Source organism: Mustela lutreola, chromosome 4, assembly GCF_030435805.1.
Source record: "Mustela lutreola isolate mMusLut2 chromosome 4, mMusLut2.pri, whole genome shotgun sequence".
Lineage (NCBI taxonomy): Eukaryota > Metazoa > Chordata > Mammalia > Carnivora > Mustelidae > Mustela > Mustela lutreola.
In genome coordinates this window covers 24,080,362-24,108,290 of record NC_081293.1, presented here as the reverse complement: position 1 = coordinate 24,108,290, position 27,929 = coordinate 24,080,362, and the positions used below count along the sequence as shown (strand labels likewise).

The 27,929-nt window shown below is 41.2% G+C and overlaps 1 protein-coding gene across 1 annotated transcript in view; it reads left to right on the top strand.

Moving 5' to 3' along the window:
• SORCS3 (sortilin related VPS10 domain containing receptor 3) overlaps window positions 1–27,929 on the top strand; it is a 590,518-nt gene that overhangs the window by 166,482 nt on the left and 396,107 nt on the right. The window contains exon 2 of the mRNA XM_059173261.1: window positions 6,832–6,899. Within this exon, the coding sequence (XP_059029244.1) occupies window positions 6,832–6,899 (68 nt within the window). The remainder of the gene's footprint in view (window positions 1–6,831; window positions 6,900–27,929) is intronic.

Here is a 27,929-nt window from a genome sequence, read left to right as displayed (position 1 = left end):
AGCCACTGTTCTTCCTGTCAACAGAGAACTACTGGGCTATTAGGTAGGGGCAGGAATGAAGGGGTAGGTTGTGGGGGATGTGTAAGGAACTCCATGGATTTAAAGGCATCAAGATTTCAGGAAAGCTTAATGAACTAAAGTAATTTTCCTTCAGAGTAAAATTTTACAGGCATTAAAGGTCCTCCCTTCATTGAATGTGCTCACGGGCGAGAGCGTCCTAGTGATTTATGAATTTGCAGATTATGCATTATCCTTTCAGAGGACAGGAATCCCCCCCGGGCTGCCTGCCTGCCTTCTGAAGCTGAGTGGTGGTGGTTGGGGGGAGGGGCACGGGCAGGTGCAATGCGCGGGCTCTGATCTGTGGCCACCTGTATTGCAGTTGGGGTCTAGAGTAGATGAGTCATTTTTTGGAGGAGCTTAGCAACTCTAGAATCTGAACTTCCCTTTTGCCCCCACCAAATAAAAATCACTTGGAACTCTTCGCTCCTAAAGAATAATTGTCATATTAATAACTCATATAGCCATAGTACAGCTTATAGAGCAAATCAGCTTTCCTTACTTGATTTGAATCAACAACCCTGTGAGGTTGGCAGGGACAGGTGTCTTTATCCCCATTTAAGGAAATTGGAACAGATTCCGAAAACATAAGTAAGTTGCTCAGGCTCACGCAGTAGCATATGGCTGGGTTTGGGGGAAGCCCTCAGGTTGCTCATGTTCTGTTATTTCCAGGCTGCCATGCAAATCCCATCCAGAGGACTGATGGCTGGACCCAGAGGGCAAGTGAATCTAGACACAGGGACATTTGGTGGAAGGGTTCTGAGGTGGAATAGGGGCTGAGACTTCTTTCTTTGTCTGCAGTTCTGAGTGTGGGTCCCTCCTCTCTCATAGGAAGTTGGTGGGAAGAGGGTAGAAAGCTCCCTTGCCCCCACATACCACTTTCTCCTGCTCTGCCAGAGACTTGGACTCCTGAGTTCAAATAAATGATCCTGGAAGCAGCAGGTTGAGGATGACTGCCTTTCATGAGGACAGAGGTATTTCTCTTTTGGTCACTTTATCACCAAGAATCTTATGTTGTGCTTGGCGTAAGTTGGGAATAGATGAATGGAAGAGAAAAGGGAAATGGGAAATAAAGACATTAGTTACTGCTCTTTATGTGTCTAAAGAGCAGGTTGTTAGCTGAGGGCTGGCCTGAGCATCTGGGGGCAGCAGAAGACAGTAGATGCCTGGGGACAAGAAAAGTGTAGGTGGATGGTCACCGAAGATGGCACCAGCTGATTTTGTAAAAGGCTAGCCATGTCCTTTATTGTCACCTTATCATGTAAGTCCCTTATTATAATATAGTCCCTTAATATATTATGTATAGTAAACCTCCTATTTTAACTAGCCCCCTTATATATATTATTTATTATATATATATATTATATATACACACACATAGTAAGTCTCTTGGTATAATATATTCCCCCTCCCTTGATATCGGCCTCTTCACTCTTATAAAACTTTCCATCTACCCATAGTTGACCTCAGGTTGAGTTTCCTCTCTCTTTCCTGCATGATCCCATTGTCCTCTGTGCCTTCTTTCCCAACCTGGCGTTGCGCATGTCTCCAAGTGGCTCATGTATACATGACATTGCATTCAACCCATGACTGTTCCTGCCCCAATGGCCCATGCTGCTCTACCTCCACGCTGCTCCTGGTAACCCCAGTTACTCCTTTCCAAAGGCACTCCTCTCCTTTTTCCCCATCTATCTCTGTTCAATTAAAAACTTAAAAGAAAGGGAACCAGCTCCATTTTAGTAGATCCAAATCCCTACCATACTTGGAGTTCTGGCTCATGTAATCTTTCCTTTGTGGAGACTTTTCTGGTCACATTCTATGGACTTAATTGCTTCTTTTCAACTCTTATAGCACATTATCTGTACCTCTCAAATACATTTATCATCTCATCTCTTCTTTTATTGTCCTGCATCCATAATTCATTCGGTGGGCTGTGTGTGGCGCCTGCCAAGTGTCAGGTGATGTGCTGTGCATTGGGGATGCGGAGTTGAAGGAGACCTGATTTCTAACCTCAGCAAGGCCACAGTCTAACAGACAAGTTCAGACATACAGAAAAGTCACATTGATCCTATGCAATGGAAGCTGTGAGAGGAATAACTGGAGTGTCATTCCAGAGAAGAGATCAGATGCCAGTTTAAGGTTGGGTGTGGTGTGTGAGTACTCATTCTATGTACATAGGCCTTTGTAGCTATATTTATACACACACTCACACACACACACACACACACACACACACATATCTAGGGACTTCTCTCCATACTCTCTAAATGTGTGTGTCTGTAGGTATATGGCTTATAAAAAAAAAAGATGCTATTTACTCATGAATTATTCCTATTTATTTTCATTTCTCCTGCTGTCTAAAAGCTCCCAGGACTATAGCCAGTTAGGTCAAAAATGAGCTTATTTGACAAGCCTGGGTTTCCCAGCAGTTTGTCTAGTTCTTTTCTCATTCCATATCTCTGTTTCCTATTACCTTCTCCAAGAACAAAGAAAACAAGTTACCTTCACCCTGGGGCCTTGAGCTCTGGCTCTCTCCTTGAGTCTCAAAGTTTAGCAGGTCCCTTTCTAATTCACTGAAGTGGAGCCCAGTAAATATTTGTGAAATTCATTAGTAAATGCTCAGCTCCTTGTGGTCAGGGATGTGCTTTTCTCCTCTGTGCAAGACTGCTCATTGCCTCACACACGACCAGCTCACATCAACATTTGCAGAATGGAGGAGCATTGCATTAGAGCAGAGCAAGTGTGCTGTGTCCCATGGGCGGGAATGCTGGCTCTGTCTCCTATTAGTGTGTGCCTTGGGAGGCAACTTGCTTAGCTCCTGGGACTCAGGTTTCTCATCTGTAAAACTGTGATATTATGTTACACTTGCAAAAGTTTGTTGTGAGGATTGAGAAGCACCTAGTATAGTGTTCATTACACGTAGGGGTTCAGTGAAGGTTTGCTCACTGCTTTTCCTTTGTTGGAAAAGTTCCTGTTGTTCCTTTGTTGGAAAAATTCCTGTTGTTCCTGCTGATGCCTCCTCTGGGGGCATCTGCTGGAGAGAAGTCAAGTCAGGCTTTTCTCTGGTCCTGGATTAGCCCTGCTACCCTTCTGTACTACATGCCATCCACTGGTGTTACCTGTGGCACGCACACTCATGTCTGCCCCTTCTGATCTGTGTACTTGCCCAGCAGTCTGGGGCTTAGTGGGTTTACTGCATCTGCTTTCAGTTTTCTTCCCTGCGAATTCCCTCCCCTCTGGAGGCCTTTGGAAGGCCCTCAGTGATGAGAGAAGCCAGGGATGGGCAGGTGTTGTTTCATTCTTAGTTTTGTTTGCTTGGCACTGAGTATCTTAAGGCTAAAAGTTACACGATCATCTCCTCATAGCTCTATTATTGTCCTTCTATGCTGGCTCCTGGGGAAAGAAAGCTTCCAGCCCCTAATTCTCAGTGTTTGGGACCTTTCCTCTAGGGAATTCAGGGGTGTTTTTGCTGAGACATCTTCCTCCTGTATCTCTTACTGTGTGCTTTCTTTGCAAGGTTCAATTCCATTTAAAGGAAGGGATCCTTCTCTAAATGAGGATCTCAACATGGTGGAAGGGTAGGGTCACCGCAGAACAGAGTTGGAAGAGGAATCATGGTGGGATGGAACCTTTCCTGTGTGTGATTCTCCGGTTACCACAGGAAGAGATCTGGACCCTAGCCAGGACTCACCAAGTCAAACCTGCTGGAGTGGGACTAGTGAGTCTGAATTTATAAGGCTTTCCAGCGACAGTTAACCTCCAGCTCTACTTATAGAATGGAAGAACAGTGCTCTGGCTACTTGGTCAAGGTCACACTTTATTAAGACTAACTTGTGTCCCGTCATCTCTCTGAGCATCATTTCCCTCATCTGTACAATGAGGGAAATCGACTAAATGAATGCTATCCCTGTCTGAAGACTATGATTTACCACTAAAACTCCATTATTCTTCATTGACTCAAAAATCATTATTTTTAGGAACCATTGACATGTTGAGCTTACCTGTTATGGAGACACAAGAACAACACCCAAACCCTGCCTCAATCTAGTTGAGAAGGCAGATCCTGTGTGATCCAGAAAGGATCAGGATAGTGTTTGAGTAAGTACCTAGTTAGGTCATTCTGTTTTAATTGCAATAGGACTTCAAAAGAGCAAGAATTCTGATGGCTGGGCTGGTCTTGGGAGACTGCCTGGAGAAGGTGGGCTTCAGGTTGTTTCTTGAACAATAGGTAGGTACATGCAGGTTAATAAAAGGCTGAGGCATAGATGATACAATGCAGCATGGAAGAAAGCAGGCGGAGTTGTGAGAACAGGTATGGTTTATGTGCAACCCCTTGAGAAACTTGGATTATTAAAGCAGAAGACAGCATCTCGAGAACTGTAGGAAAGTGGTTGGAGGAGTATGTGTTTGTGTATATGTGTTACATCTGTGCATGTGAATATGTGTATGTGTAGTGCCTTACATAACAGGTCAGGAGTCTGGAGTTCATCCTTAGGCAGAGGGAACCAGCAATGATTTCTGACCAAGAAAGGGCACGAATCAAGACGCAGAATTGCGACTGTCTACCACGAAGGCAGAAGTAACAACCATAGAGGTGTGGAAGGATGAGTCTGTCTGGATCCCCCAAGAAGCAGACACCAGCATGAGATTAGATATACGAGAAACATGAGGGACAGGGAAGGTGGAGGCAGGGAAGAAGAGGGTCTGAACTTTAAGTAAGGAGACTGATACAATAAGAACAGCCCTGAGTTCTTTCCAGGGCTTTCCAGACCCAGTTGTTTGTTAGAAGCTCTATTGGTTAAATGGAACTCTTACCCCCTACACCTCTTTCTTCTCTCTATGTGGACTTTGTACTTTTTGGAGATTGTTTGATGTCCATGAAGGCTTGATATTGGGAGAAAATGAAATGGCCTGATTTTCTCCTGCAGAGCTTGGGATGGGTGTTCTGACCTATTTCTAGAAGAGTAGTTTGGAGTTTGTTTGTCCATAATTTGGGTTCGCCAGCACATAGCCAACCCACATTTTTACCTCATGACTTTGAGAATGCCTTTGTAGACGAAAGAAGGTAAAATGAAGGGGAGATGAAGTCTGCTGTGTGTGTAGGTGTGTGTGTTAATCCAGAAAACAGGAATTATCAGTGCATTCCTAGGCATGTGGTTGGGGAAGGCGGGCTTAAGTCTTTTGCTTTCATATGCCCATGAATTTTGTAAATGAAGAAGCTCCCTATGAGTGGGAGAGGCAAGGATCACTGAGTGCCTGTGGGGAGCAAGTCTCTGAACTGGGTACACAGTCCTTGCCGTAGTGCTGTGTTAAAAGGACAGGTAGTTGGTAGATTTTCCTGTCCTACAAATAGCCATGTCATTGATGTCTTTCTTGGCTGTTTCTTACCTCCCCCATCACTCTCCATCAAAGAGGGCACTTGGAGGAGAGTCATCCAGTCATGGCCCTGCAGAGAAGTTGAACATCCCAAACCAACTTTGTTAGGGACTCTCTCTGACCTATAATGGGTCACATCCTTGCCTCTAATTTCTTCTTAGCTTACATAAAGGGAATGGAAATGGTGCTGACCGACCCCCTGGGGTGTTGGATGAGACTAAATCTCAAAGTGAGTGTTCTGTTGTCAGTGAAATGCCATAAAAATGTTCAATATAATGGCTGATTATTTTTCTTTAATCTTAAATAGATACCTAGAATGGGAAAGTTCCATCTTGGTAGCAGAAATTCATTATCTTGGAAAGAGTTTAATGGCTGCTGTGCAAATGAACTGGAGGAAGTTAAATTGTGGAATGGGAAGGAGCTGAGAAAAGTGAAATGAGTTGTGCATTAAATTTAGATAAACACAATTATGTGTAACTGGATTATCACGTGTGCAGGCAGGCGCTGTATATTAGGCACCTGCGTTTTGATTAAAATCGATTCAGGTGCACGCGCTTGAAATCCTTGTAGATTCTGAGTCATGCCTGAGCCACTGCCCAGGCACATAGGGGCAGGCAGGGAAACGTCTGGTATCCGGGTCCCCCGCTGGAGAAATTTAAAGGCATAGGACCAGACCGAGACCATTTCAGGAAACTGCTAAGACTATTACAGATAGTCCCACTCTCTTTCATGTACAGCTTCCTTCTGGGTTTCTTCATTTCAACTGAGTCAGGAAAGTGGTCCTGGAGCAGTCCAGTGACCTGTTTATTCCACGACGAGGACAGATGGCTAATGGTAGATGGCAGATGACATCAGAGGATGTTGGGGACTGGGCCTGCCTGCCGTTCACGTTTCTGTGGCTGTTGAGGCCTTAGTGATAGAAACACAGAATCTCTTTGAACCTCTCTGTAGATGGGTAGAGTTAGGCCCAGTTCCTTCTTACCCTTTTAGGTCCAAGTCTGTAAGTCAGAGTCATCTTCAGATCAAAAGCGAGCCCAGCCTCAGATCCCTGAAGGGCCCTAGGAGTGATCAGAGCCAGCCGGCCAGTCCTTGTCTTGAAGGAAGACAGATGCAGAGAGACAACTGTCGATACCCAGTTAATTCCTGTTGGCATGTTTTATTTCAAATGCAAAGCATCATCAGGATTAAAATAAATGCTACCAGTTACAGGGATGCGTTAAATTAATAATTGTTTTTCCTTGCTTGATCCTATAATACCTCTCCACTCAAAGGATAAGCACTAAGCCCTCCTCTGGGTGGTTTGAGATGCACTGTATATTGTTACACAAACTAAAGGAAGCTTCCTTTTTTCTCCCCTTTTGTTCCTCTCCTCTGCTCTCCTCTCCATGCCCATCGCAGGTGATACTCATCCTGACGAAGCTGTATGACTTCAATCTGGGGAGCGTGACTGAGAGCTCGCTGTGGAGGTAAGTGGATTACAGGTTCTTAACAAGCTACTCTGGCCCCACTCACTTGAAGAATGCCAGCCACACGGTTGGGAAGCATGTTTTGGAAGAGACAGAAAACAGCCCTCCTCCTGGAAGGCCTCTTTAATGCCCAGGGTGGAATGGATGGCCCCACCGGCGAACTCCCCTAGCGCTCTGCTTTTCTCTTTTGGGGCCTGTCACACCTTCTTCTGGGCATCGCCATTGCTTTTGCATTCCTGCCGTGCCTTGTTCTGCTTGATGAATGCACGTCTGATTGGAGAGATCAGACGAGCCTGCCCAGAACAAGGAGAACCTGCTGGAGGGAGGATTCTTGCCTTGGGTGTGAGTCTTGGCCCAAGGACCGTTTCTAGTCCTTTGCATCTGTGAGATGCTGTGGTGCTTACCTGTGCTTGTGGGAATAGACACGTGTGGGGATCAGGTCCACACGGTGGGGAATATATATATTATATTGGGGGGGAATATATATATATTTGGGGGGGAATATATATATATATATGTTAGTAAATTTAATGTACATATTTAATAAATATTTAGTAAATATTCACCAAGTTTATGTATTTAATGAATGTTTACTATACATTTAATTTCATATATATTAAAATGTATATTGGTTATATGTTTATAGAAAATAAAAAATTTTAAAAAATGTATATTGGTAATACATATGTTTTAATATAGGGAAAAATGTATATTTTACAACAGCATTGGTATAAAGATAAATGTACTAATATAGTATATGAAAACTTTTTTCAACCTAAAAGTTCATCAGAATCTTGCCATTTACAATGATGTGGATAGAACTAGAGGATATTATGCTAAGTGAAATATGTCAGTCAGAGAAAGACAAATACCATATGATTTCACTCATACGGAATTTAAGAAGCAAAACAGATGAACGTAGGGGAATGGGAGGACAAATAAAATAAGATAAAGACAGAGAGGGAGGCAAACCATAAGAGATTCTTAACTCTCAGAAACAACTGAGGGTTGCTGGAGGGGAGGTGAGTGGGGGATGCATGGCTGGGTGACAGGCAGTAGTAATGAGGGTACGTGATGTAAGGAGCAGTGGGTGTTGTATGCAACTGATGAACCACCAAAGTCTGCCCCTGAAACTAATATTAAGCTGCATGCCCATTGCACCTACTGGTTAAGTCGGCTCTGGTGGCATGCTGGTCACAGGGGACAGGGAGGAGGACGTGGGGGGTTCGATCAGAGAGAGCTTGAATGAAGCCATGACATGAGGCATTGCTCTGGGTGGGAAGTATGGGCACACTCGCCCTTCTGTACTGTGCACATGCACCCGCACACACGCATATGCACATGTCCTCACTGCCAGCAGTCACACAGGGAAACAGCCAATGGCATCAGTCGCCATGAGTCGGCTCTTCACACTCTGGAAAGGCTGTGTATGTCCGTCCTGTTTGCTTCATCGTTGGTAAGCCCTGGGGAGGACGCTGTCCCCAAAGGCCATTCACCTGGCGGCATCATCATCCCAGAGTCCTGTCCTGAGGGTTTCCTGTGGTCTTGGAACCAGAGTGGGCTGGGGCGTGAGTATCTCTGTGCTTCGCTGCTTCTCTGTCTGACCTGTTTGTTTGCAGAGGACTAGCCAGAGTCTGTTTCTCAGGGAGGGGAGCAGTCAGAGCATCTATTAAATATTTAGGGGTTAATTGCTCACATCGACTCAGGCCTGCCTCCATTTGCACAGGACGTCCAAAACCTAATTTGGCTGCTCAATGAAAATTGGCAGAGATATAAGTAGCGGGGGTTTGTCTAATAGGTGAGAGCACGCCTATTTCCAGTCACACGGGACTCTCAGCGAGTGAGAGCCTCAGAAACGTTCCCCTCAGGTCCAGTGACAGTGATGCTATGCTGATACCTTAAGCCCAACTCCCATGCTTGCTTCTGGGGGCAAGTAATAAAAAAAGAATCCAGAAAATCCTGTTCATACAGTGGGCAAGAGCTCTACCTGGCAGCCTGTGTTTGGCTAGTTCTAGGGGTGGGCCAGGTGAAGCCAGGGATCCAAGGCCTTTAGGCATTGAGGCCCTTATGTAAGGAAGTGTGGCCCTTGGTCAGACAAGCCAGTATATTCCCTGGTGTACAGCAGAGACTACAGATTGCTGAGTGGCCCCCAGGGCACCCTGATTGTCTCCTTGCCAGGATTCAGGTCATACCTCGCCCACTCCAAGAGCTCTATAACTATAGGAACCTTGCTTAACCTCTCTGTATTGGTTTTCTGGGGCTTCTGTTGCAAAGAACCCTGGACTGGGGGCACAAAGCAGCAGAAATGTGTTCTCTCCCAGGTCTGGAAACCAGAAGTCTGAAATCAAGGGGTTTTTAGGGCCACACTCCATTGGGAGGCTCCAGAGAACACCCTTGCCTCTTTCAACGCCAGGGGCTGCCGACAGTTCCTGTGGCTTGCGGGACTCCCTCTCTGCCTCTGTAAGCCCCCACGGCCCTCTCCTCTGCACCCATGACTGCTCCTCTCCTGTTCCTTTTGGGGACACTTGCCGTGACATTTAGATCTCCAGGATCATCTGGGATGATCTCATCTTGAGATCCTTAATTATACCTGCACAGAGCCTTCTTTCACACAAGGTCCATTTCAGGCTCTGGGGATGAGGATGTCGAATGTATTTTTTGCTGGTGGTCACCATTTAACCCATTTCTCTTACTCTGAATATAAATAAGTTGGAGATGGTACAGAAGCTACATTTGCCCCAACCATTTTGTCTTTGCTGTAGCTGACTCAGGCCCCCTTCTCCCTCCCATGGCTCTTTCCCTTGGCTCTTCCCACTTCTTTCGGCAGGGCTGCCCAGCCCCTCTCTTCTTCCCCTCTCTGTTCACCTAGTCAGGAAGGCCTTTCCTAGGACTTCACATTCCATCATTCAGGTTGCATTTTCCTCCTTAGTACTTACTACCATCTGGCATGCTAAATATTTTACTTATGGATTGATTTATTTTCTGCCTGCACCCACTAACATCTAAGGTTTAGAGGGAGAATTTTTGTGCATTTTAATTCAGGACTGTACTCTTAGCACCTAGAACAGTATCTGGCACACAGGAGATCTTCAGTGTTTGTTCAGTGAATGAATTAATGGATGGATTGCAAGGATTAAGTGAAATAATAAATGTACAAACCCTTAAGACAGTGACTCACATGTAGAAAATTCACTTAATTGTAATGACTCATGATTACTGTGACTAATGACTAATGATTAACCCTCTGTGTTTGTATGGTGTTCGTTCCATTATTGTCTTTGTTTATGAGGATCCACTGATGTCAGGGTTTGTGTGGTGGAAATTGTAGGGCACCAAGGAGATGTATTCTGTTTTATGGGTAAGTTAGCAGAGATCCCCAGGGGACTAGGGAGGGATGAAGAGTGATTTGGGTTCTTGTTCCTTATGTTGATTGGAGACAATTGAAATATCAATTTGTAGCAACCTAAGGATGTTCTTTTGTAGAGAAGATACTCTGAGCCAGGTGTTGGTTTGACCAGTGGGATATGATTTGGCAAATGAGAAGAGGAAAAATGTCTCTAACAGAGGGAAATGGCCAGGTAAGGTTGGGCTGCAGGGGAGAAGGGAGCCAAGCAGGTGACAGAGCCACTAGTCTTGGACCAGGGAGGGAGGGTTGGGGTCTCATGTTCACAGGAAGGGGCCAAACCAAAGTGGGTAATGCAGAGTGTAATTTACATATGATTCATGCGGTGTGATTTGGGATTTGGAAACCTGGTGGATAAGGTAGGCTTTCCCTCCGGATAGATGTTAAATACAAATGCATTATTGTGCTGTGTTTCCAGGGGTCTGTAGATCTGATAAAACCATGCTTAACAATCCTTGGGTAGGGCTGCAGCGAGAAAAGAGGCTACTTCTAAACTTTGGGGGAATTGTGCTGGGGCCTCCAGTGTGCTGGGACCTCACGGAGTTTTTCAAACCTTTCATTGTCTTCCCTACTCATCCCCTAAAGATCTGTGTCTCCCATCCTCTTTTTCTGTCCTAATAATGATGGTGTATTTTGTAGTTAAAGCCTAGAGCAATGTGATCTCCCTTACTAATACAGTGTGCAGAGATAAGAAACTAAATTAAACACACACCCTTTCAGTTTCATGATTTGGCCCAACATGCTTAACCAAGTTGAAATTGAATTTGGGGATCCTTCAATTTTCTGTACAGCGGAGGAGCCTGGAGCAGCAGCTGTCATGACAGGATGGCATTCCCTGCCAGGTTACAGTGAGATAGAATTATTCGCCTCACTGGATTAATAATTCAGAGGCCATCCACTTCTAAATAGACAAAAGACTGTTTAAATGCATTCAGTTGGGGGGCAGTACCTTGTGCCCTTGTGACATTCTTTCTGAAACTCCTCAGTGCTGTTACTGAAGGGGGTCAAACTGTTTTCTCTGCCAAAAGGATGGCTGTGAAAGTTGGTTATTAGCACGACTATCTGTTGATTTCCCTTAGTCAATGGACATTTTCCTTCTAGGGTTCAAGCTTCTAGACTAGTGAGGTTGAGGACTGACTTTTTTTTTTTTTTTTTTTTAAACCCAGGGCTTTACAATCAAGGCATTTTCAGCCCATAATATGTCCAGTCTGGAGGCTGCCCATCAGTAAGGAGGGATGGTGGCACCACCTAGCACTGTTAGATTTTCTAGAAGCCTGACCCAAGATGGAGAGATGAGTTAAAGGCAGGGGTCCCAGCATCAGTGGGTTGGTCTCCTCCTCATCAGAGTGATTACAAATGTGGCTGGGACTGATGGCCTCGGTTCAAGTCCACAATCCTCCTCTTAGCCACTGTGTGACCCCGAACACATATCTTCACCTCTCTGTGCCTCTGTGCCCTTAGTGTACGATGAGGATCCTGGCTCGCACCTCACTGTGTGGGAATGATGTTTTGCATGAAATAAAATGCAGAAGTTGCCTAGAAAACGCCTGGTGTACAGTGACTACCCATGGAAAACATGCAGGGAAAGTTGGTCACCACCATGTCACTTGGTAGTTGAGCTGCTTCTCTCTGACAACAGTGGGAGACACACTGTGCTCTTAGAAAAGCAACCAGCCTGGGGCGCCTGGGTAGCTCAGTGTATTGAGCAACCGACTGTTAATTTTGGCTCAGGTCATGATCTCATGGTCATGAGATCGAGCCCCATGTTGGTCTCCGTGCTCAGTGCAGAGTCTGCTCCTCCCTCTTCCTTAACTCCTCCCCCTCAAATAAATAAAATCTTTAAATTAAAAAAAAAAAAAAAAGTAAAGAAAGAGGAAAAGGAACAACTGGGCTTCTCAGCCATTTCTCCTGGGGCCCACAGAGCCGACGAAGGGGTTCCTGGTTAAGGTGATTCCAAAGCTTACCACTTCCTATGCACATCCTCCCGGGTGCTTCCCTGCCCCACCCCCCTGAACGGGGGATCCCTCCTCTGCTCACATCTAGCATCACTGATGCTCCAGCCTGGGAGCCTCTCAAGAGCAGGGCCCGTGTGCCTTTCTTGTTTCTAGATCTACAATGCGGAGCCCTTGGTCTGCATTAAAGAAGGGCTTAGAGATGGGGAACTGAAGCACTGTGTCTCCAGATCGTGTCTCAGCATCAGTCTGCCTCAGCCCGTCACTTTTCCTGTATTGAGTTGTCTCATCCTCCTGCCACTGGGGAATCCCATGACTTTTCATCTGGTCTGCAAGCTGTTGACTGGACCATTTACTCTTTCCTCCCCTAATTGTTCCATCAGTGACCTTTCTGGGGGATGCTGGTTTTTTTTTTTTTTTTTTTAATAGAAAATGGAGACCTTTGGATTTATTAATTTTTTGTTTGCCAAGAAAACCCTGATAATAATTGCTAAGACTTCCCAGAAGTTATTAGTTTACAAATTCTAATGACACTCATGATTTATTTATGTGTTTCCCTCCCTCTCCAGCTGCTCACCCCAATTCCTTAGTGGAATTCCTGCTGAATCTGAGTGAATTAATGGAAACAAAACTGCAGATTGGAATGACATTTTTTTTTGGTTAGGCTGTTAATTAAAAACTTTCCGTCCTATTTGCTCGGTTCTTTATATGCGAAGTCCTGAAGGCTGGGCTGATGATACAGGCTGTGAAATCCTCTCTCTAGAACGGGGGCCTCCTCCTATTTGCTTTTGGTAGTAATAAATCTAGTGAAAGCTCCTGAATGGGTCACAGAGCATTCAATTGGACAGATATTAATTGAGCATCAGTTATATAAGCAGTGTGTGCTCATTGCTGGGGGATGCAGGATAATTATGTCATGCTTGTTATCCTCAAGGAATGTTTCATTTGGTTGAGAGGTAAGATTAATGTACTAGGAAACAACGTTGGGCATATGCAAGAATAACATGTATATACAAAATACAGTGCACTTGGCAATGAGTGGCCTTGCTACAGCAATACTTCTATCTTCTATATTTTTTTATTATTATCACCTGTCTCATTCTATAAAGGCTTTAAATAATTCTAGGAAGGAATTAGAGAAGTAATCAATGGACATCTATTTTGTTTGTTTGTTTGTTTTGATGTTTAGGATAAAATGTCTTATTTCCCTGCTAGTGTGTAAAACTCCCAAGAGGAAAGACTATTTCATATACTAGTGGTTCTCATGTTTCTTGGAAACACCTGCTAATAGGTGGGATAGAATATGGGTAGTGGTTACAGGAGTGGGTCCTGGATTCCAGTTGCCTCGATGTGAATCCTAGTTCTAATGCTTATTAGCTGCACCACCTTGAGCAATGTTTTAATTTTCTAAGCCTCATTTACTCACCTCTATAATAGGATGAAAATAAGGGAGCTTTGTGGGAAGTTAGTAAGATGGTATATGGAAAGCAAAGTGCCTGCAATCTAGTTATTACTTAATAGAACCGTTACTGTTTGTTCATAGGTCCACATCTTCCTAGCCCAGCAGCTTCTACCAGGTTCTACATGAGTGTGGTGCTGGCATCTTTAGGAAGGTGGCATACAGAGGACATCTAGAATCCTAAGGGTATAATGCCTGGACATGATACACTTCTTTAAAAAAAAAATTATTTATTTAAGAGAGAAGAGAGGGGCAGAGGAAGAAGCAGGCTTCTTGATGAGCAGGGAGCCCAACGCAGGGCTTAACACTGGGACCCTGAGATTATGACCTGAGCCAAAGACAGACAGTTAACCCCGTGAGCCACCCAGGTGCACCTGGACAATGATACACTTCTTCTGAGAGAATACTTTGGAATCTTCTTTAGATACTCATCTGTGCTTGGGAAAAGGGGAAGGTTAACACCTTTCTTGGTTTTTCTACACGAGGTGCTGATAATGATGGTTTTGGGGTACAGGACACAAAACACCATCTGATTTAAGTTCCCCTAACATAGTGTTGAGCTAACTCATCCATTATTGGTCACTTTCTTCTGTAATGCAGCTATAAGGGAATCTAAATCCATTGAAAAGTTTGGTTACCTCCCAGGTAATCAATGAAGGTGAGATCGAGTGTATGCCTCAGACTTGGCACATCCTCAGAATTACTTGTGGAATGTGTTAAAAGTCTAGATTCCTGGGCCCTATGTGAGATTCTGGTTAAGTAAGGCTGGGGATTACTCAAGATGTAGAATTTCCAACACTCCTTAGTGGCTTCTTGTCATCAGATAGGACCAGGGGCCAGTGAGTTGAGAGCAAGCTGAGGCTCTGGGCAGATCTCCGTTACCACTAAATTGGATTACTCTTGCCATCCTTTTGTTTCCTCATAAATAGAGGTGTGAGATAAAGTGATCTCTCATGCCTCTTTTAACTCCCAGGTCCACTGATTCTTCCAGCCTGGGAAATCAGAAAAGAATCACACTACACTGGGATTTATGATGTGCATAACCGCTTCGGCCCTGAGCACAACCAGCTCCCTTCCCAAACTGGACAGCGTCAACAACACAGACAGGGCTCCGCCACTGTGCTGCTTCCCCATGGACAGCGGCCATTTGGCGGCTGTTAGCTAGAACACCTCCCCAGACTACTTCATTTAAATTCATTAAGCAGTGGGAGCATCGTTAAATCTATGAAAATCTTTGTTTCAAAAAACAGGATGAGAAAGGGGTTTGCCCTAAATATTGAGCCCTCAAACATCTTCCTGTGTTAGAGAATAGAGAAATGAGAACACAGGAGAAGGGGGTCTGGATTACAAATTTATTGTTTTCCTATTTATTATGGGAAAGAGGGGTTCTTTTTATGGCATAGTCTTTTTCTCTTCCACGAGGCAGGACCCAGACATGTGTAAATCTTGATTTTTGTCCAGTGGCTGAGAGAATGTAACACTTTTCTATGGATCGTGTCTGTTGATTGTTATTTTATATCGTTTTCGCTTTCATCCAAATGTGGTGCCACTTTATCGCAATCATAAATAACCTCACCATTTGGAGAAGGGGTGTGAAATTCTGCCCATCCCTTGCCCCAGCCTGGGCTCCCTCTCATTTTCTCAGCAGTAGATTCATTAGCCTTCTAATGAAGTTAATAAGTAAACAGGATCAGACAGTCCCTTCTAAAATAACGTTTATAAATGGATGCATTTCCCTACTCTCTAAGGTAAGCCTTAGTTTATTTCCCTGCCATATGTCCATGTGTGTAAAACTATGATAGGTGGGTCCTTGGAGTTTGGTTTGAGGCCAAAAAGGGGGAAAAAAAGAGAAAATTTTCAATTCACACAGAGCCTATATCCAAATTTACAGGAGAGTGGATTTTTACATACCCCATTCCTGCTTATATATATATAAACACCTATAAAGATAAGCTAGTCAAGCTTCATAAAGCTTCATAGTTACTTTCTCATCATTTGGTAGTCAGTTACTTTGTTGGACATACACTGTAAATGTCTTTAGGAGGCTTTTGGCAACTTCCCCAAAGACCACTGCCCTAGATATTATTTGGGAAGCAGTAAACTGGTAAAAAGGCCTCTGCTTTTCTTTCACATGTTGTGAGGTTTCTTTTCAGGAATTGCTGAACTTACAAAGGAAGCATTTCACATCTTGCTGTTGCTTCTAAATGCTTTGTGCCCAAGTTAAAGCTAAAGTCAAGTCTTAAAATGCAATACATAGTGTTTATCTTTTAAAAGCTCCCCTTTTCAGTGGTACTTATCTCTTAAACTGTTATTATAGTTGTAGTCACTGCTCACATGCATGCCTGGCACGTCTCCTCTTTCTGGGAGGAATGCGAGGCCTGCTTATTGAACATTTCATTTTATGAATGGATGAACTAAGGTCCTGAATGGGTTGGTGCTCAGTGATTTCAGATCTAGGACCCAAATCTAGGTCTCTCCATTCTCAGAAGCCCCTTGCTCCTGCTGTTACATTAATAATCACTCTTTCCTGGCCTTTCTAGCTCAGCCACCATTCATATTTCATAAGAGATCTATAGCCAAGTGACTGCCCTGGGGACTAGGAATGGGTTTCTTGGATATTTGTCTAAGTGATTTTCAATTCTGGTGGATCATGAGAATCACCTGGGAAATATAAGAAAAGCCAGTTTCCTGGGCTTTATTCCAAACCTCTTGAGCCAGTTTCTGGGGTCAAGTTCTAGTTGCTTATAGTTTGAAGGTGCTGCCCACTTGATTCTGATGTAACTACCAACTTAAGAGATGTCATGGCCGTCTTCGCTTCTGAAAGGTGCACGACAACTTCTTTGGGGGAATTTGTTCTCAGCATAGCACTTTTCGCTGTTACCTGTAGTCTTTATGGCTGGTTCAGAATGAGAAGCGCAGTCATTCATGTGAAAATCCATAGTTGCACTCTTGTCTTTATAAATGACAGCCATAAAGGTTAATAATTAGAATGAGCTCTGGCACTTACTAATTAGCTCACATTCTGTCAGCATCAAGCTTGTTTAATTGGCAATTAACATTGATTTTAGAGAGTGGTGCCACAAGAGGTTGGTTACAAGGTGCTGCTGTCCATGGAATTGTGCTTGAGGTGAACCCTACTAGGGTGAGTTGGTGGTTGGGAATCCAGGTTTCCTGGGGGTGGAAGGTACTACAAATGGGAAATGGTTTCCAAGTGACTTTGGAAGGATTTCTATTCACAATTTTTGGTTGCAAGCCACAGAAGTAATCAGTAATGTAGTCAAGTAGTAGGATTTGTTGGGAGGATACTGGGATCACTCAGCATTTGGTGGAAGAGATAACAAAAAGACTCAAGAAGGACAAAATCTTAGGCATCTTGAGGGACCATGGTATGTCATGGCTCGATTCTCTATGTCTCCAGGGACCACGGCAGCTGTATGTCACAGCTTTGTGCTCCAGTGAGCCACCATCACACGACAACAACCTTCCCTGTGATATAAGTCCTGAGAGAGGATTGAAAGGACCACTTGAGTCAAGCAGTCGAAACTTTAACTATGTTTGGGGGTGAGAATTTCCTGGCCTAGGCTATCTTTCTTGTTCACTTCTATGCATAAGGAGACTGGGACCACCAGAAAAAAGCTAGCCTTCAAGAGTATCACATATTTTCTGATGAATTCTAATGTAAAGAAGACTTAATAAAATACACTAAATTTTAAAGAGCATGCCTTCACTTTTACTACTGATTTAAAAGACTCATTTATAACGTGTCAGGGAATGTGCTAGGAGGTTATGTATAAAGATATCTCTTGTAGCAGCCTTGCAAGGATTGTATCCCATTTTGGTAGAGATGAGTGTGAGGTTTTTACAATCAACAGGTAATGGAGATGAAGTTTGACCTCATGGCTGTAAAACTAAAGTCAATGCTAGTCTCATTTGGCCATACTGTCTCCCCAGATACTAGGGTATAGTTAGTACTGTCTCAGTTTTTGATACCACATTTCTGTGTCTGTTCTCTGGAACTTTAGACAATGTATTGTAGTCCCCAAAGACTTTATAAATGATGGCATGTGATTGATTAGGTATGTTGTCTAAAATTCTTAATATTTGGAACTACCCCTCCCCACAATTGCACTCAGGGAGGCACATAAAATGCTCTTAATCATCTGCAAATTCTCACATGTTCCTTTTATGAAGGATGGTTGTTGATTATAGAATATTATTTGGAATGAGTGCACCAATGCAGTCACATACATTTATTTTTTGTCACACACATTTTAAATTAAAATTTTTACTGAGACCAATTGAAGATTCACATGCATCTTAAAGAAATAATAATACAGGGAGAACTTGTGTACTCCATACCTGGTCTCACTAATGGGGATATTTTATCAAATTATAATATAATATCACAATAGTTATTGATACTGTTACAATCCACCAACCTTCTAAGTTTCCTTTGGATTTATTGTCCTCATTTGTGTGTGAGTGTGTGTGTGTAGGTTTGTCTATCCACCACTGCAGTGAAGATACTGAACACTTCTATCACAAGAATCTCTCCTATTCCCCTTTTATAATCACAGCCACTTCACTTTCCCCAGACCCTTTGTTACTAAACCTTGGCAACCACTAATCTGTCCTCCATTTATAAAATGTTTCATTTCAAAAATACTGAAGAAATTAAGTCATACAATATGTAACTTTCCAGGGTTACTGTTTTCACTTAGTATACTTCCCTGGATACTCACTCAGATTGCTATTTGTTTCTATTTATTGCTGAGTAATATTCCGTGTGTGTGTGTGTGTGTGTGTGTGTGTGTGTGTGTGTGTTTATGTGTGTATGTATGTGGTTTAGCCTTTTATCTCTTGAAGGACATTTGGGTTGTTCTCCATTTTAGGTTATTGCAAATAGTGCTGTTGTGAACATCTGAGTAGAGGTTTTTGTGTAATCATGTTTTCATCCCTCTGGGATAAATGCATAAGAGTGTGATTTCTGTGTCACATTGTGGTTGTGTGTTTAGTTTTAGAAGAAACTGACAAACTTTTTCAGAGTGGCAGTACCCTCTTATATTCCTACCAGCAATGTATGAGTGCTCCAGTTTTTGATAGTGTTTCCAGCAGGGATGTTTTCACTATTTTCAATTTTAGCCACATTAGGAGGGAGGCAGTAATATCTCATTGTGGTTTGAAGTTGCATCCTTGGTAGGTAATGATGTTGAACATCGTTTTATGTGCTTACTTGTGCAATCTGTATATTGTCTTTGGTGAAATGTCTGTTTATGTCTTTGGCCCATTTAAAAAATGCTTTACAGATATTATTGAAATACAGGAAGCTGTACTTATTTAATATATACAACTTGGTGAGTTTGGAAATAAATGAAACTGTCCCCACAGTCTATGTCATAAACTTATCCCTCACCTCTAAGCTTCCTGTTGCCCTCTTTATTCATTATTATTATTTTTTGTGATAAGAACTCAACATAAGATCTACGTCTTAGCACATTTTTAAATCTGCAGTGCAATATTGTTAACTATAGCTTTATGTTGTTCAACAGATCTCTGGGACACAATTATCTTGTATAACTTAGAACTTTGTACCGTTTGATTTATACCTAACCATTTTCTCTTCCCCCCAGGCCCTGACAACCACCATTCCATTCTGTTACTAAATGTTTGACTCTTTTAGATTCCTTGTTTAAGTGGCATCATGTATTTGTCCTTCTGTGTCTGGTTTATTTCAGTTAGCATAATGCCCTGCAGTGTCATTTATGTTGTTTCAGATGGAAGGATTTCCTGTTTTTAAAGACTTGATAATATTCCATTGTACATATATACCATTTTCTTTATTCATTCTTCTGTCAATGAACATTTATGTTGCTCCCATGTCTTGGCTGTTGTGAATAGAGATTCAGTGAACATGGGAGTAAAGATATCTCTTTCAGATTCTGATTTACATTCCTGTAGATGTGTCCCCAGAAGTGGCATTGTTGGATTATATAGTAGTAAAAGGACCATGCTGGTTTCCATAGTGGTTGTACCAGTTTACATTCCCACCAACAGTACTTTCCACCACATACTCACCAGTATTTACTGTCTCTCTTTTTTTTTTTTCTTAATCTTCATCCTAATAGATATGAAGTAATACCTCATTATCACTGTGACTTGCATTTTCCTGGTAATTAGTGATTTTAAGTAACTTTTCATATATTTGTTGACCATTCTGCATGTTTTCTTCTTTGTTTCTTCTTTCTTTTCTTTTCTTCTTCTTTTTTTCTTTCTTTGCTATTGGGTTGTAGGGCTTCTTAATATATTTTGAATATTAACCCCTTATTATGATGTTACATGACTTACAAGTATTTTCTCCCATTCCATAGGTTGCCTTTTCATTTTGTTGATGGTTACCATTGCTGTGCAGAAGCTTTTGAGTTTGATGTAATCCCACTTGCCTATTTTTGCTCTTGTTGCCTGTGCTTTTGGTACCATACACAATAAATCATTGCCAAAGCCAACATCAAGACACTTGTTGCCCTTTTTTTTTTTTTTTTCCTTCCAGCAGTTTTATGGTATTAAGTCTTAGGTTAAGTCTTCAATCCATTTTGAGTTGATTTTTGTGTATGGTATAAGATAAGGGTCTAGTTTCATTCTTCTGCATGTAGATATCAAGTTTCCTCTAAACTGTTTATTAAAAACTCTATCCTTTCTTAATCCTGTATTTTTGGCATCTTTGTTGAAAATAAATTGACTGTGTATGGTCTCTACATGTCTGTACCATATGCCAATACCATATTGTTTTGAATACTGTAGCTTTATAATGTATTTTGAAATTAAGAAGTGTGATGCCCCTACCTTTTTCCTTTTTGCTTACAGTTGATTTGGCTGCTTGGGGTCTTTGTGGTTTCACATGAATTTTAGGATTTTCTTTCAATTTCTGTATAAAATTCCATTGGGACTTTGATAGGGATTACATTGAATCTATAGATCAATGTAGTAGTATTTTGAGTAGTATGACATTTTGACAGTGTCAATTTTTCCAATCTCAGCATGGCTGCTTTTCCATTTATTGGTATTTGCTTTCGTTTCTTTCATCAATGTTTTATAATTTTCAGTGTATATGTCTTTTACCTCTTTGCTTAAGTTTATTCCTAAATATTTTGTTCTTTTTGATATTACTGTGAGATTGTTCTGTTAATTTCCTTTGTGGATAGTTCATTACTAGTGTGTGGATGAACTTTGAGGGCATTCTGCGAAGTGAAATAAGACAGAGAAAGAGAAATACTGTAGGAAACCTCAAACAAAGAAGCCAAACTCACAGAGACAGAGAACAGATTAGTGCTTGCCAGACGTAGGGGGTGTGGGAGAGAGTGGACAAAATGGGTGAAGGTGTTCAAAAGGTACAATCTTGCAGTTATAAAATTAATAAGAACTGAGGATATAATGTATAGTATGGTGACTATAGTTAATGCTATATTGCATGTTTGAAAGTTGCTAAGACTGTAGATCTTAAAAGTTGTCATCAAAAGAAAAATAGTCAGTAACTATGTGCAGTGATGATTGATATTCACTAGACTTACTGTTGTGGTCATTTCACAGTATATACAATATCAAATCATTCTGTTGCACACCAAGAAAATTTTTTTTTAACTTATTTATTTTCTTCAGCATAACAGTATTCATTGTTTTTGCACCACACCCAGTGCTCCATGCAATCCGTGCCCTCTATAATACCCACCACCTGGTTCCCCCAACCTCTCACCCACCGACCCTTCAAAACCCTCAGATTGTTTTTCAGAGTCCATAGTCTCTCATGGTTCACCTCCCCTTCCAATTTCCCTCAACTCCCTTCTCCTCTCCATCTCCCCTTGTCCTCCATGCTATTTGTTCTGCTCCACAAATAAGTGAAACCATATGATAATTGACTCTCTCTGGTTGACTTATTTCACTCAGCATAATCTCTTCCAGTCCCATCCATGTTGCTACAAAAGTTGGGTGTTCATCCTTTCTGATGGAGGCATAATACTCCATACTGTATATGGACCACATTTTCCTTATCCATTCGTCCATTGAAGGGCATCTTGGTTCTTTCTACAGTTTGGCAACCGTGGCCATTGCTGCTATAAACATTGGGGTACGGATGGCCCTTCTTTTCACTACATCTGTATCTTTGGGGTAAATAGCCAGTAGTGCAGTTGCAGGGTCATAGGGAAGCTCTATTTTTAATTTCTTGAGGAATCTCCACACTGTTCTCCAAAGAGGCTGCACCAACTTGCATTCCCACCAACAGTGTAGGAGGGTTCCCCTTTCTCCACATCCTCTCCAACACATGTTGTTTCCTGTCTTGTTAATTTTGGCCATTCTAACTGCACACCAAGAAAATTTATATGTTCATTAGATCTCAATAAAGAGAGAAATGCAACTGATTTTTTATATTGACTTTGTATCCTTCAACTTTACTGAATTTGTTTATTAGTTCCAGTAGTTTTTTTTTTTTTTTTTGAGACTTTAGGGTTTTCTTATATATAACATAATAACAGCATGTCATCTGCAAGCAGATAATTTTGATTTTTCCTTTGGGATTTGAATGCCTCCCCCCCCCCCCCCCCCCCGCCAATTGTTCCGGATAGGACTTCCTGTGCCATGCTGAATAGTAGTGGTGAGAGTGCTTTTTCACCATTGAGTGCAAGATTAGCTATGTATGGCCTTTATTGTATTGAGCTAGGATCCTTCTATGCCTAATTTGTTGAGAATTTTTTGTGTGTGTGTGTGAAAGGATTCTGACTTGTAACAAATGCTTTTTCTGCATTTATTGAGATGATCATGCAATTTTTATCTATTATTCTGTTGCTGTAGTCTGTCACACTGATTGATTTGCATATGATGAACCATCCTTGCATCCCAGGGATAAGTCCCACTTGGTTATGTTACTTGATCCTTTTAATGTGTTGTGAATTAGGTTTTTGTTCGTATGTTGTTGAAGATTTTTGTGTTTATGTCCATCAGAGATATTAGCCTATGGTTTTTTTTTTCCTGTTTTGCCATATGTGCCTGGGTTTGGTATCAAAGTGATACTGGCCTCATAAAATGAGTTCGGAAGTGTTTCTTCCTCTTCTCTGTTTTGGTATTGATTCGTCTTTAAATGTTTGGTAGAGTTCACCTGTGAAGCCATCTGGGTCTGGTTTTTTTCTCTGTTTGGTATTGATTGGTATTGATTCGTCTTTAAATGTTTGGTAGAGTTCACCTGTGAAGCCATTTGGGTCTGGTTTTTTTCTTTGTTGGGAGTTTTTTGATTATTGATTCAATCTATTTGCGATTGGTCTGATCAAGTTTTCTATTTTTAGGGGGTTCAGTCTTGATAAGTCATATGTTTTAGGAATTTATCTATTCTTTCTGTTTTTTCCAATTTATTGTCATGTCATTTTCATAGTTGTCTCTTACAATCTGTTTTATTTCTGTGGCATCAGTTGTCATGTTTCCTCTCCCATTTTAGATATTATTTACTTGAGCTTTCTTAATTTTGTAATCTAACTGAAGATATTTTTCATGTTTTCTAAAAAATCAGCTCTTAGTGTTACCAATTATTCAATTATTTTTCTGTATTTCAATGATTTCTCCTCTAAACTTTATTATTTTTTTGCTTCTGCCAACTGTAGGCTTAGTTTATTCTTTTTTTTTTTTTCTAGTTATTTGAGGTATAATGTTAGCTAGTTTGATATTTTTTTTTTATGTAGGCACTTACTGCTATAAACTTCTCCTTTAGTGCTGCATTTGCTTCATTCCATAAGTTTTGCTGTGTTCTGTTTTTGCTTTTCTCAAGATACTGTTTCTCTCTCTCTCTCTCTCTGTCTCTTTCTTTCTTTTTTTTCTTTTCAGAGAGAGAGAGCTCATGTAGGAGCAGAGGTGGGGGTCAGAAGGGGAGGGGGAGAGAGAATCCTAAGCAGGCTCCACAGCCAGTGTGGAGCCTGATGCAGGGCTCAGTCTCAACACCTGAGATCATGGCCTGAGCCCACATCAAGAACTGGATGCTTAACTGACTGAGTCATCCAGGTGCCCCATCTCAAGATATTTCCCAATTAAAAAAAAAAAAAGCATTGATACATTTGTGAATTTTTAGTTTTTCTTTTGTTATTGATTGCTAATTTTATTCCATTGTGGTCAGAAAAGATAATTGGAATGATTTAATCTTCTTAAGCTTGTTAAGACTTGTTTTGTGACCTAGCTTGTGATTTGTTCTGGAGAATGTTCTGTATGGTGCTTTTGGGTAAATGTTTTTTATATGTCCATTAGGTTTATTTGTTCTGTAGTATTGTTCAGGTCTGTTTCCTTACGGATTTTATGTCTGGATGATCTATCAACTATTGAAAGTGGGAGATTGAAGATTCTTACTATTATTGTATTGCTGCCTATTCCTTAAGATCTGTCAATATTTGCTTTATATATTTAAGTGCTCCAATGTTGGGTCTATATAATGTCTGTATCTTCCTACTGAATTAGCCCAGTTAAAATTATGTAATGACATTCTTTTTTTTCTTGTGACAGTTTGGGCTGGTGTATACATAGCCACCCTGATATTCTATTTTGGCTACCATTTGCATGCAATATAATTTTTCATCCTCTGCATTCAGCCTGGTTGTGTCCTTTAAAAAAAAAATATCTTTTAAAGTTTGTTTATTTATTTGTCAGAGAAAGAGAGAGAGAAAGCAGAAGCAGAGGGAGAAGCAGGCATAGGGAGATGCAGTCTCCCTGCTGAGCAAGATGCCCGATGCGGGACTCAATTCCAGGACCCTAGGATCGCAGGATCATGACCTTAGCTGAAGTCAGCTGTCCAACTGACTGAGCCACACAGGAGTCCCACCTGGGTGTGTTCTTAAATATAAGGTTGGTCTCTCCTGGACAGCATAAAGTTAGATCTTTTTTTTTTTTTTTTTTTTTTTTTTAATATATTCAGCTACTCTTTAGCTTTTGACAGTGAGTTTAAAACATTAAAGTAATCATTGATAAGTAGGGTCTTATTATTGCCATTTTGTTATTTTTTTCTGTTTTATAGTTCTTCCTGTTCTCTTTCTGTCTTCCTTTCTTATTTGATGATTATTTGTACTTCGTAGAATCAAATTATCCTTTGATTATTTTATTTTTGTGTTTATTAAAGGTTTTTTTCATTGTCCTTACTTTGATGTTTGCATAAAACTTTTTATCAAACTTTTATAAAATTTTTTACAGCCTATTTTAAGCTGACAACTTTTATCTTTTAACTCTTATACTAGGGTTAAAAGTGATTCATATACCACCATTATAGTTTTGAATTATTCTGTATGTTTACTTTGCCAGTGAGATTTCTATTTTCATATTTATGACATCTTTTTTTTTTTTTTTTATTTTTTTTATTTTTTTATTTTTTTATTTTTTATTTTTTATAAACATATATTTTTTATATGAAGAATAAATGAAACAAGATTATGACATCTTTTGTATGTTGAGTCTTTTAGTACATGAACATGGTACACCTCTTTGTTAATTTAATTCTGTGATTGTTAGCCTCAGCATTTAAAAATTTTTACCTGCATATGCTTTGTTTAAGTATGTAAGTATTTCATTTTCTTTGGAGTGATTGTAAAAGGTATTGTGTTTTTAATTTCAGTTTCTGCATGTGTATTAGTGAATATAAATAGAAGTGAATTTGTGGTTTGTCTGTTGATCTTGTACCCTGTGACCTTGACCAATACATTTAGTATTTGCTTTTGAATGCTTTTTGTGGACTCAGTGCTCTGCTCTGTGCCCTTTCTACATCATGGGATAAATACATCATGGGACAGAGTGAAGCTCCCCAGTAAGGGCTCTGAGTCCAGGAAATTTGTTCCTTCTGTGACCAGGCATTGGATCAGTTAATTTAATGAGACTTACTATATGTAATTTCTGTGCTAAGCTCCATGATGGACCCTGCAAAGATGTAGAAGAGATTTTCCCTTTTAGGAATCTTCAATTGAGAGAGACAGAGCAAGGTAGAGATAGAAAATACAAGCCTTCCATATTATTATTTATTGTAAGTAGTAAATAGAATAGAAGTTTAAAATAGAGGCCTGAGAAAGGAAGATACTATTTCTAGCTTTGGGAGATCAGAGGAAGCTTAATGGAAAGAGCAGCATATAAGGTGAGTTTTGGAGGAGAGAAGGACTTTGATAGGTGATGTGAGGGGATGGGCATGCTGGATAAAGAAATAGATTAAAATCTAGTGCAGAGAAAATGACCAGGACAGGTTTGGAGATTGTTCAGGAGATCGGGAGTTAAGTGTAGATGCCAGGCAGGGAAAGAAACTGAGGAGGAGGCTGGACAGGAAGTGAATGCCACACTGGGGGAGATTTGGGTGCCTGATTGAGCAGTCTGGAACCTTTCCTGTAAAGAGGAAAGAGTACAGGCGAATGAACAGCAACTGTAGATAAGAGCTGTGCTTTAGAAAGGGTGATTTAGTGTAGGGGAAGTTGTAGCTGGGGAGGATCAGTTTTGATATGGTTAGAACATTTGTATTGTTTTTTTTTCCTCTTTTTTTTTTTTTTTTAAATTTATGAATCCACCTATGTGTTCGATTGTGTTTATTTGTCTTACCCTGGTAGACCCTCCGGTTATCTGATCAATCTGTTTAATGGATCAGGAATGAGGAAGGCAGGTGTGTAAACTCCAAGCCCCTTGCTTTGAAGGAAACCAGAAACTTCCTCCCCACACCCCTCACCCGTGCATCTCTGACTGGCTTTCAGATGTAGGAACGTGGATTCTGTACCACTGAGGTTACGATGTGGTGACTGGCTTCTGTGTTGGGACTGGTGAGGGGGCCATCAGGGACACGGCTTGTTTCACGGCCTTCCTGAACTCAGACTAAGGTCAGACTTCAGTATTCTGAGAGCATCTGGCAGAGGATAAAGAAGGTGGCCTGACTTCGTAAGATTATTCCATTTAATTCCTCAACATGTACTCACTGTGGGGCTAGGAGAAGGGGGGAGTAACAAGGCAGAATGTGAAGAATTTGGAATTGCACCTAATTCTGATTTACTTTGATAACTTAGTGTCATTCTCTTTAAACTTATCTGCCCGATTTCTCTAAGATTTGTGAATTGAGATGTTATAAAAAATTGCCTCTGGCCAACAGGGAAGAAAGAGTGAGTTTCCTAAGCTACTACTCCCCCCCCCTCATTTTTGCATATTTAAATTTTTAGGCAGTAATTTCACTAATAAAAATAATTTTCCAAAACTTGAATAATGAAGTGTACTCTAAAGTAATCGTCACCATCTATAATCCTGTTCAGAAATATTGTTGCTTCAGGGTACATTTACCTGTCCCTGTTTTACCTATCTGTTTTCCCATAATTGAGATCCTCTTGTATCAGTGATTTTGTTTCTTATTTTCATATAACATTTGAGTAAGCATTTTTCTATGTTACTCAAAATGTTTTGCAAATATAATTTTAATGTTTGCATAATAGTGTATTATATTGCTGTTCTGTAATTTACTTAACTATATTCATTCATCTATTTTTGGAGATTCAGATCATTGTACAGTTTTCCATTATTTTAAAAATGTTGTAACGAATAACTAGATACATAAATCTTTGTTTTCGCCTGCATTTTATATTATTTCCTTAGGACAGACTTCTGCGGGAGAAATTTTGAGACTTTAGTATACATTGTCAAGTTGCTGATGAGAAAGTTGCCTTTCTGAAAGTCTCAGTACTGGGGAAAAAAACAACCACAGCAACTCTGAGACTGAAAGAGAGCAGTTAATGCACTGCCGTGTGTGTATACGTGTGGAGTATGTGTGTGTGCTGTGTACGTACATGTTCACACCGTTTGGGGGTAATGAGTAGGCCTAAAATTATTGTGGAATTATTGGAACAAGACTTGGGTAATGAGATCCTTGAAAGTGATGTATCCCTAGAGTCCAAGAAGAACATGGATGTCTCCTGCAGGCTGGACATGTCCAGGCCGTTCTGAATGGATCAAATGACAGCGGAATAACCACATCAGCACGAGCAGCCGCTCACCCTTGCTGAGCACTGATTATGTGGCAGGCACTGGCTGGAGTGCTTCCCATGTGTTTAATGTAGCCTTACAGTCCAGTGCGGTAAATACTGCTGCCATGCCCATTTGACAGCTGAGGAACCCGAGAGTCCGGGAGTGGAGAGAACTCTGCCCCAGGTGGTGCTGTTGGTAGGTCGTAGAGCAGGGATTCGGATCCAGGC